At 39.8% G+C, this 11,302-nt stretch overlaps 2 protein-coding genes across 2 annotated transcripts; one reads left to right on the forward strand and one right to left on the reverse strand.

The window, feature by feature from the left end:
* Positions 1–1,422: 1,422 nt before the first annotated feature.
* Positions 1,423–2,358, forward strand: Or11a1 (olfactory receptor family 11 subfamily A member 1). Its single transcript, XM_070023519.1, has one exon. The coding sequence runs from the start codon at positions 1,423–1,425 to the stop codon at positions 2,356–2,358; it is 936 nt and encodes a 311-aa protein (XP_069879620.1).
* A 5,049-nt stretch (positions 2,359–7,407) lies between these two features.
* On the reverse strand, positions 7,408–8,337 carry LOC138827786 (olfactory receptor 1f45-like). The gene has a single exon (XM_070023401.1). It carries the CDS (start codon positions 8,335–8,337, stop codon positions 7,408–7,410), a length of 930 nt encoding a protein of 309 aa, XP_069879502.1.
* Positions 8,338–11,302: the final 2,965 nt, after the last annotated feature.

Genomic DNA, 11,302 nt, shown 5'->3' on the forward strand with positions numbered 1-11,302 from the left:
GGCAAAATTGAGAGTATATTTCTTATCAAGCATTGTTGCCTCCTCCTTTGTTTTTTCTTTTTTGCTCAAGGCTGGCATAAGACTTTGTCGGATACCAAAGTAGATATAAAAATTTAGTTCCCATGCTAAATGAACTCATAATCTTTTGGAAAAGAGAAACTGCTTAGAATAAAATAATGGAAAAAAACCACCCCAGGCAGCATGCATTTATGCACCAGCATCGGCATGTGGGGCCATCCGTTCTTTCATTCTTGCTGTCTTGGATCAAGCCTTCATAATACTATCAGATCCAAGGTGGAACCCACCACTGAACTGTTGAAAAACCATCAGGTGTATGCACAAAATAAAGCTCCAGATCCTGCTTATGACAGGAGAATGCCTCATGCACTCATACTAGCTCCCTCTCTAGCTTTCCTTTCCCTCATTATTCACCTGCATTCTAATGCCTCTTCAGAGATGGATTAAAAAATTACCCCAAGCTACTTATCCTCTTTTTTTTCTTATAGTTTATCTTGCTTCTTGCCTTAGTATCTACTTTTTTTTTTTTTGGGTCCGGTTGTGGGGCCTGAACTCTGGGCCTGTGCGCTGTCTCTTGAGCTCTTCAGCTCAAGGCTAGCGCTCTACCACTTGAGCCACAGCACCACTTCTGGCTTTTTTCTTTTTGCTTATGTGATGCTAAGGAATCGAACCCAGGGCCTCATGCATGCAAGGCAAGTGCTCTACCACTGAGCCACCTTCCCAGCCCAGTACCTACTTTTTTATTACCTGAAATGCCTTCACCCACTTTTTGATTTTTCATTTTTTTCCATCACAATGGTAAGGTATCCTAGCATTACGTCCTCTCCAAATTATTTTGTCCAGATTGAATTAATCAGCTTTCAGCACATTACAATTATCTGTTGATCTACACATTCATTATGCAAGACTGTAGGCTTATTAAAATGATGGTCTGGTTCTATATGACCTGATATCCACAGAAACTAATGTAATATCTTCTGTATACAAGACACAATATATGGTTGCTCAAGAGATAAGGGCCTCCATTAGTCAAGGAAGAAGTGGAACATATAGTCGGTTTTTGATGATTTGTATAGCAACAGTGGGCAAAGGAGTTGAAAATGGGATGAGGATGCTAGAATACATTATATGATCGAAGTGGTAGGTAGGCTAAAGGGTTTCAAAGGTGAAAATTGTGAATTTGGTTAAACTCTTCCGATATGCACAATAAAGGTGGGTAAGATGAGAGATCTGGGTGGCAGTCTCTAAGGAGGACAGATGAGGAATTGCTTAAGCGATTCTCATTTTTTAGACTCACTTTTCTCTGCTTCACTTTATCCCTATTGATTTTAGGCTTGCGATTGAAGATTTAGAGGCACGTTAAAAACTCTTCAATTACTAGCAAGCAAACCTTGGATGACCCATATGGAAAGTGTCTTCACAGGAAACGGGACCATTACCAAATTTATCCTCCTTGGCTTCCATGACATTCCTGAACTTCATCTCCTTTTCTTTATTGTGTTCACTGGTGTCTATGCTTCCATCATTATTGGAAATATGCTTATTATTGTGGTTGTGGTCAGCTCTCCGAGGCTCCACACACCCATGTATTTCTTTCTGGTGAATCTGTCTTTCCTGGAGATCTTGTACACCTCTACCGTGGTGCCAAAAATGCTGGAGGGCTTCCTGGGGGAGGCAGCTATTTCTTTGGCTGGTTGCTTGCTCCAGTTCTTTATCTTTGGCTCTCTAGCTACTGGGGAATGCTTTCTGTTGGCTGTGATGGCATATGATCGCTACCTGGCAATATGCTACCCACTCCGCTACCCATTTCTGATGGGGCCTAAATGGTGCTTGGGGCTGGTGATCACATCCTGGCTGTCTGGTTTTATAGTAGATGGACTGATCGTGGTTCTGATGACCCAGCTGAGATTCTGTGGTCCCAACTACATTGACCACTTTTACTGTGACTTTATGCCTTTGGTGGGCCTCGCTTGTTCAGATCCCAGAGTGGCTCAGGTAACAACATTTGTCCTTTCGGTCATCTTTCTAACAGTTCCCTTTGGACTAATTCTGACATCTTATGCTCAGATTGTGGTGACTGTGCTGAGAATTCCTACCGGGGCCAGCAGGAGGAAGGCTTTCTCTACATGCTCCTCCCACCTTGCCGTAGTGGCCACATTCTACGGAACTCTCATGGTTTTATACATCGCGCCCTCTGCTGTCCACTCCCAGATCCTCTCCAAGGTCTTTGCCCTGCTCTACACGGTGGTCACTCCCATCTTTAATCCTGTGATTTACACGTTAAGGAACAAAGAGGTTCATCAAGCACTACGGAAGCTCCTCTGCCTTAAAAACAATTGAAGTGTGATGAAAGGAGGGAAGTGAAGATTTTAGTTTGGACTTGGGACATTTTGATCAGGAACTCTCCCAGGATTGGGTGAAAAGGAATAACTTTGTTATTTTCTCTTTGCACGTGTGTGTATGTGTGTGTATGTGTGTGTGTGTGTGTGTGTGTGTGTGTGTGTGTGTGTGTGTGTGTGTGTGTGTGTGTGTGTGTGTGTCCTAGGGCTTGAACTCTAGCTTTGGGCACTGTCTCTAAACTTTTATGCTCATGGCTACTGCTCTACCATCTGAGCCACAGCTCCATGTCTAGCTTTTTGGAGGTTAAATAGATATAAGAGTCTCATTCACTTTCCTGCCAGGGCTGGCTTTGAACTGTGATTCTCAGATCTCAACCTACTAAGTAGCTAGGATTACAGGCATGAGCCACTGGTGCCCAGCTAACTTGGCTTATTTTCCCCCATCGGTCTATACTTGAGCTCTTCTGCCATTATAAGAACAGTTTAAAAAAGCAGAGCAATAATTTCCAAGTGCTAGTTAAAAAGTTATTTAAAATTCTCTTATTTCTGTATTGTATATAAATGTTATAAATGTTAATGCTGAAATTGACCACCATATACTAATAGGTGTATTTAATTATCATAGTGTGCCCCATAATAGTTGTACAGTAATAATAATAAAATAAAACAATAATATTGAAACAAATGTAGAAGTATTGCTTATATTATTATTTATGGCATTTCATAATCTATTTATCTATCAATCTATCATCTATCTAGTTTGTAATCTAGTTTGTAACCTACTTTGCCAAAGCTCTGTGTGTGTGTGTGTGTGTGTGTGTGTGTGTGTGTGTATGATGATGCCAGGCTTGCACTTGGCCTCATACCCTTGCTTGTCTCTCTCTCTCTCTTTTTGTTCATGGCTGACACTTGAACCCCAGTCTGGCTTTTTGCTAGTTAATTGGAGATAAGTCTTTAGGATTTGTCTGCTTGAGTTGGGTTCAAACTCCTATCCTCAGATTTAGCCTCCTTAGTAGCTAGGATTACAGGCAGAAGGCACTGACACATGACTATGAACAACTTCAACATTGTGTACATTCATGTTTTTCTATAACACATTTTTAGGATATAAATTGCTAGGCTAAGGATAAGTATATTTTGAAAAGTTTGGAAGTACATTCACTTTTCTTAAATATTTTTTGAAAATTTATTGTAGAAAATCTGAAGTGAATTTATTGTTTTGATTTTTTTATTGCAGAAAAAATAGAAATATAAAAAAGTAGAGAGGGCTGGGAAGGTGGCTGAGTGGTAGAGTACTAGCCTTGCATGCTTGAGGCCCTAGGTTCGATTCCTCAGCACTACATAAACAAAAAAAAAAGCTGGAAATGGCATTGTGGCTTAAGTGGTAGAGTGCTAGCCTTGAGCTGAAGAGCTGAGGGACAGAGCCCAGGCCCAGAGTTCAGGCCCCACAACTGGACCCCCCCCCCCAAAAAAAAAAGTAGAATAGCACAATAGAGTACTATAAATTAATTATTTAATTAAATTGATTTATTTGAGACAAGGTCTTACTATAGAGCCCAGGCTGGCCTGGAACTCACTGTGTATGCCACCTTGGCATCAGTTCTTCTGCATTGGCTTCCTGAAAGTTGAATGAATCCTCTTTTTAAATGGGTACCTATTATATGTCCTCTATTTATCTGTCTGTCTCTATCATTCTATCTATCTATCATCTATCAAAATAGAGAAATAGAATCACAATTGGATTTTTTTTAGGGCAAATATATGCCTGGTTAAATTTTTTAAAACAATTTAATTACATCATAAAACACATAGTGCCTGGTTGTTAGAGTTCTTTTTAAAAATTTTATTTTTTATTGTGAAAATACTGTACAGAGGGGTTACAATTACATGGGCAAGATAATGAATACATTTCTTATCAAGCATTGTTGCCTCATCCTTTGTTTCCCCTTCCCATCCCTTCCCATTTCTACTCCCCTCCCTAGCCCCGCCCAAGCTGTAAAGTTAGTTTTTCAACATAATGACTTGTACATCTCATTGTTGCAATGGGTCCACCTGTATCCCTATTTAAACGATTTGTTTTTTTCCCTTACCCTCCACAAATTATACCAACATCAAATACAGTGAAAGCATGGGTTATACCGTGGGGGAGGGACATACAAAGCAACAAAGACATCATCTTATAAATATGTTAGAAACAATTGCATGAAAGAAAAAAACATTTGCATGCTTATCTTGGTGTTCATTTCACCTAACATCAACTTATCTGACCTTTTCTGCTTGTCTCAGACATATACTAGTTATTGCAAATAAGGGAAATCATGGGACCTATGTTCCTTTGCGCCTGGCTTACTTCACTTACTATAATTTTTTCCAGATCTTTCCATTTCCTAACAAATGGGGCAATGTCATTCTTTCTGATGGAGGAATAGAATTCCATTGTGTATATATACCACATTTTCTTGATCCATTCATCTACTGAGGGGTTGGTTCCATATCTTAGTTATAGTAAATATAGTTGTGCTGGTAGCTTTAGTATGGTCTTGTTTGTGATCATTTGGGTAAATGCCCAAAAGTGGGATTGCTGGGTCAGAGGGGAGCTCTATGTGTAGTCTTTTGAGGAACCTCCATACTACTTTCCAAAGTGGTTGAACAAGTTTACACTCCCACCAACAATGCAATAAGATTTCCTTCTGTCCACATCCCCTCCAACATCTGTTGTTATTAGAGTTCTTGATTTTTGCCATTCTAACTGGGGTGTGGTGGTATCTCAATGTTGTTTTGATTTGCGTTTCTTTTATGGCTAGGGAGGTTGAGCATTTCTTCATGTGTCTATTGGCCATCCTTCTTTCCTATTCAAAGAAGTTTCTCTTTAAGTCTTTAGCCCACTTATTTATTGGGCAGTTGTTTCTTTTAGTTCTTTTTTTAAAATAAGTTTTTTATTGTGAAAATACTGTACAGAGGGGTTACAGTTACATGAGCAAGGTAATAAGTATATTTCTTATCCCCTACCATCCTGTCCCTCCACCTCCTCAATTATGCCCCAGCCTCTCCACCCCCCATCCCCACCCCACATAAATTGTAAAGTTCATTTTTTGACATAGTGTCTTGTATATCTCATTGTTGCAATGGGTCAGTCTGTATCCCTATTTAAACATTTTGTTTCTTTCTTCTCCTCCCCTAATTATACCAATATCAAATACAGTTCTATTGACTTAATTTATATTACTGATCAGTGACACAAGATGATATTAGCTGAATCTATTTATTCTCATGTTCCAATTAACTTTTACAACCCAATATTTTTAAACCTAATATTTTCACCTGTTGGTAAAAGTTAATGATCCATGCCTAGCTTTTTAAAATGTATTTTGGCTTGATATTTGGAATATACTTGTAAAATCTGTGTTCAAGGAGTTCTAAATAAGACAGCTTATAACCACACTGTAAAAAAAGGAGGAGGCAATAATGCTTAATAGGAAATGTACTCATTACCTTGCTCATGTAACTGTAACCCCTCTGTACAATATTCTTATAATAAAAAATATACAAAAAAAAGAAAAGGTGTCAACTTAGAATTAAAGGGAAATCAACTTCTAGCTGGGCACTAGTAGCTATTCAGAAGGCCAAGATTTGAGGACTGTGGTTCAAAACTAGCCAGGGCTCTCATCTCCAAATAACCACCAGAAAACCAGAAGTGGAGCTGTGGCTTAAAGTGGTAGAGTGCTAGCCTTGGGAGAAAAAGCTCAGGGGATAGTACCTAGGCTATGGGTTTTAGCTCCATGACAGGGGTGGGGGTGGGAGGGGAAAGGAAAAAAAGAAATCAACTTTTAAATGCACCAGGAGGAAAGTCTACACTAAACAGTTCAGACACAGATGCTTGAAAAGAGAATCCAGTAGAAGAGGTGAGGAATATTCTTCCTAAGGCTAAATTTATCTAACCTATGCATCAAATTATATTTCTGAGTAATAATCAAGTATTTAAGCAGACCTTGTAATTCACAACATATATGGAATATAAGGGATAATACTACAATATGTAGTCTGTGCTTTGGTATAATACATTATCTATGTTGGAAGACAAGTGGAATGTTATAGTGCCTGAACTAGTTAGTGTGCCTTCTCTTTAAAATGCAATGCAACAGGGGCTGGGAAGGTGGCTCAGTGGTAGAGTACTTGCCTTGCATGCATGAGGCCCTGGGTTCAATCCCTCAGCACCACATAAGCAGAAAAAGCTGGAAGTGGTGTGGTGGCTCAAGTGGTAGAGTGCTAGCCTTGAGCTGAAGAGCTGAGAGACAGCACCCAGGCCAAGAATTCAGGCCCAAATGACTGACAAAAAAAATGCAATGCAACAAATATTTATTTCACCCTTTGCCAGTTGATTTGAGAGAAGAATTTATCCACTGAGTGATGAGTTAACCACTTTATGTTTTTTTGAAATTAGCTTAAACACACAGACATCTGAAGGAAATATTTTTAAATTTGGTTACCAAAGAAAGAATATTAAAAAAATCCTACTTTCTGCTATTTTTCAATTCTTAGCCATAGAATCAAACTCATAGCACTAGTGCACACACACATATAAAACACTCTGAAAAGTGAGGACTTTTTACTCAATCAGAGATTGAGTAAAGGTGATGATTCCCCCTCCTTTTCTTCCTCTTCTTCCTCTTCCTCTTCTTCCTCTTCCTCCCCCTTCTTTTTGCCAGGCCTGGGGCTTGATCTCATGTTCTGGGCTCTGTCCCTGAGCCTCTTTGTGTTCAAGACTCTACCACTTTGAGCTACAGAATCATTTCCAGCTTTTTTCTGAGTAGTTTATGGAGATAAGAGCCTCATGGACTTTCCCACATTGGCTGGACTCAAACCACGATCCTCAGATTTCAGCCTCCTGAGTAGCTAGGATTATAGGCAGGAGCCACTGGTACTGGGCTAGTCAGTCCAGAATTCCTTCCATCAGAGCATGTAATGTTTAATGAAGACCATGTTCTAACTAACTCACTTTATAACTGTAACACTATCCAATGATCCTTCCCAGTGTTCTTGGTTTTAACTCCTAATTCCAAGAGTTCTCCATGGCCAGGGTCCTTTTCAATGCACTCTTCACATCCTTGTTTCTCAGACTATAAATGAAAGGGTTCAGAGTGGGAGTTACCATGGTGTACATGACAGCGGCCACCATCTCCCCAGAGGAGTGAGAAGTTGATGGGGGCTTCAGATAGGTGGCAAAGATGGCGCTGTAGAAGAGGATGACCATGGAGAGGTGGGAGCTGCAGGTGGCCAGGGCTTTCCTTTTCCCCTGTGCTGATGGAACCCTAGCCACAGCATGGAAAATATGGGCATAGGAATTTACAATGCAGAGGAGAGCACTGATTCCTAAAACTCCAGCCAGAGCCATTGTCAAGTCTTCATTGAGATGGGTATCAGAGCAGGAAAGCGAGAAGAGTGGCCCCAAATCGCAGAAAAAGTGAGGAATCTCCTGACTAGTACGAAACGATAGCTGGGATAGTAACATGGTATGTACAAGAGAGATGCTGTGGGCCACTCCCCAGGACCCTCCAACCAGCACCCCACATCTGCAAGGAGTCATTAGGAGTGGATAGTGTAGTGGATGGCAAATGGCAGTGTAGCGGTCAACAGCCATGACGGCCAAAAGCAGGTTGTCCATGTCAGCAAAAACAGCAAAGAAATATAGTTGGGTCAGACACTCAGAGAAGGAGATAGCTCCATTGCTGGTCCACAAATCCTCTAGCATTTTAGGGGCTGTGCTAGTGATGAAGCAGAGATCTACCAGGGAGAGCTGGCTGAGGAAGAAGTACATAGGAGTATGCAGGTGGATGTTAGCACCAATAGCCAGCAAAAGCAATAGGTTCCCTAGGAGGCCGAGCATGTAGAGAGCCAGGAAGACACTAAAGAGCAATTGCCACTTGTCTGGATCTCTAAGAAATCCTGAGAGGACAAAGTCAGGAGTCTGGCTGCAGTTCATGGTGGCCCTTGTTGGGTTTCAAGATAGAACTGATGGGAAGAGGATTCACCCAATACAGACACTGAGGTGGGCAGCCGCCTGGATCCTGACCCTTTGCAATGGGGTCCTTCACATCATCAATGGAGAAGTTAAAATATCCATGTGAGGTTTAAGAGTTGAACTTCACAGAGGATGGTCCACTGAGGAGACACAAGACAGTACAATAAAAGAACAGAGGCTGACTGGAATCCCTCTAAGTGTGAATAATCTGTGTGTATTCGTCTTTGTATTATGTGATGGGATAAGTATGAGTTTGGCAATCTCTTTTTGACCAAGATTCTTTTTGTTTTTCTCCCCCCCCCTTTTTTGGTGGCCAGTCCTGGGGCTTGTACTCAGGGGTCTGGGTGCTGTCCTTGAGCTTTTGTACTCAAGGCTAGCAACTATACCACTTGAGCTCCACTTCTGGCTTTTGTTTTGTTTGTGGTTAATTGGAGATTAGAGTCTCATGGATTTTCCTGCTTGGGCTGGCTTTGAATGGGAGCCTTCAGCAATCAGCTTCCTGAGTACCTAGGATTATAGGAGTGAGTCACTGGCACCTGGCTTGACCAGGATTTCTTTGGAGCTATTTATCTTTGAGGCTATCTATTAGTATTTACTTTAGTGCTTGACACATAGGAGGAGCTTAAGAACTGTTCCTGTTCATCTGCCTATTTATTACTGCAGTTGAAGTTATGCACAGACTACTGGTAGCATTCTAACTGGTTTATCATTGTTACTGGTGTCCCATCTCATAGATTGCCCAAATTGTAGCCAGAATCATCTTTCCTAAAAAGAAAATATAATCATGTTCCTTGTTTACTTAAAAGTAGGTACCTGAACTGGATTCTAATGACTCATGCCTATAATCTTAGCTATTCAAAAAGTTGAGATTTGAGGATGTTGGTTCAAAGCCATCCAGAAAGAAAAAAAAAATCTTAGTGACTCTTTTCTTCAACGAATTAGCCAGCAAAAAGAAGCATGACTCAAGTGGTAGAATGTCAGCCATAATTAAAAAAGCAGAGCAAGAGCTTGAGGACTTGTGTTTAAACCCCAGTAGTCTCTCTCTCTCTCTCTTCTCCTCTCTCTCTCTCTCATTTTCTCTCTTTCTCTCTCTCTCTCACACACACATACGAGTTATGAAAAATTTACAGTCCCTAATATTGCTAAAGAAAGTCAGGTCCTTCTTTTGGTTATCAGATCTACCTTTTATATCCTGTTCCTGTGCCTTCATAGATTATCACAGTTGTAATATAAACAATATAAATATACATATGATGCCATTGCTTATGTATATTATATAACTTGAAAAGATTTAAGTAATATTTGTCTCTTTCACAAGGCAATAAGTTACATTAAAGCAAAGACAGAACCTAGTTTTTCTTGCTTTTTGTATCCCTAGTGCCTGACATACAAAAGACATTAAGGATTTGCCACAAAAGTGAATAAATAATTAATAGGAACTGAAGACTCTAGTGAAGGAAGAGTTGCCATGTTCAAGTAGTTCCCTTCTGTTTCAACATTTCAATAATCAAACTCTTCTTCCAGGTATTGTCTTAGTAACATCGGTTAGAAACATTGGTTCATTGATTTCTCTTATTTTCCTCACATCCCAGGAAAACATTGTAACATTCTTCCTTACACCATGTTTCTCATTTCAGTCCCCTTCTTACCTTTATTTTCCTTAGTAGATTAACTGGCTCCATGCACTATGATTCATTTTGCAAGTATATCACAGAACTGTTCTTGGCTTGACTTTCCTCTATTTATGTACCTGTAACATGTCTTATTTCCTATTGATCACAAATACTTTACATGTGCCTGCTTATCACAAACTTGTGGATCCACCTACGTCGAAGAGAGGACTTCCTCCTCATCAAGCTTCTCCTCTCTGTTTTATTATTTATAGTTCCATACAAACTCCTGACAACACATTCTTGTTTACTTTAATCCACTGTCCTCTTCTCTCCTTCTCTCCTGATGTCTTTCCTTATTCACTCAGATATTACCCAGCCTTCAGGTCACAATTACATTCTTACCTTCTTCCTCACAATGAAACTGTCTTTGAATGTTCTAGTTTTTATTTTCTCATCTCTTCTTAAGTATATAGATAGGATGGCATAGCCTTTAATTAGATACTGTCTGAAGGAGTTTCAGCCTTCTCTGACATACACATTTTTTCTCTTTTTAGTTAAATGTTAGATTATTTTCGAGTAGGAACTCTATTTTCTTTTCTATGTTATGAAATATGAACCCAGATGCCACTGTCCATGCTTACCTACTACCTTCTTTAATTCCTACTTCATGACTGATGACAAGAGAAATATCCAGTCTCTCGAATGCTCTTAGTCGACAATGGGACAATGGGAAAGGGTAGAATATAGGTCTTTTGCCTACATAGCTGAAACCAGCTATGACGGTAGAAATGATATCATTTGGAACTGAGCATGCTCCTTATCTCTCTTGGGATCAGAAGAGTTTGGCTGTAGAAGAAATCCGTCTTGGCCTTTGAGACCTAGTTCCCAGAGTTACTCATTAGAAGCAAACTTGAAGGAATTTTCCATTGAGAAAATTCCTTGTAGATGGTGTTTATGAAATAAAATCACTAGTGAAACAGAAGCATAAATATGAATAATTATTTGGAAGTGATATCAGAATGATTACTTAAAATGCACAGCCTATATCCAGTCATTGCCTTGCTTCTTTAAGTCAGAAAAGTGAGAACGGGTGGACATACTGCTATAACATTTCACAAGATTGAATTGATGTATATTAATGTATATTAACACAAATGTAATTAATGTATCTTAATACGTATTTTGGGTTGCCATCTTAAACAAATATAGATTTAGACTGCCCATTTGCAATCTACGCATAGATGTCTTACAGGATAGATAACGTTTTCTTTTGGGGGGGGTGGTGTCATATTTGGGGGTTGAACTCAGGGCCT

The sequence above is a fragment of the Dipodomys merriami genome, unplaced genomic scaffold (assembly GCF_024711535.1).
Source record: "Dipodomys merriami isolate MVZ:Mamm:240054 unplaced genomic scaffold, mDipMer1.0.p SCAF_16, whole genome shotgun sequence".
In the NCBI taxonomy this organism is placed as follows: domain Eukaryota; kingdom Metazoa; phylum Chordata; class Mammalia; order Rodentia; family Heteromyidae; genus Dipodomys; species Dipodomys merriami.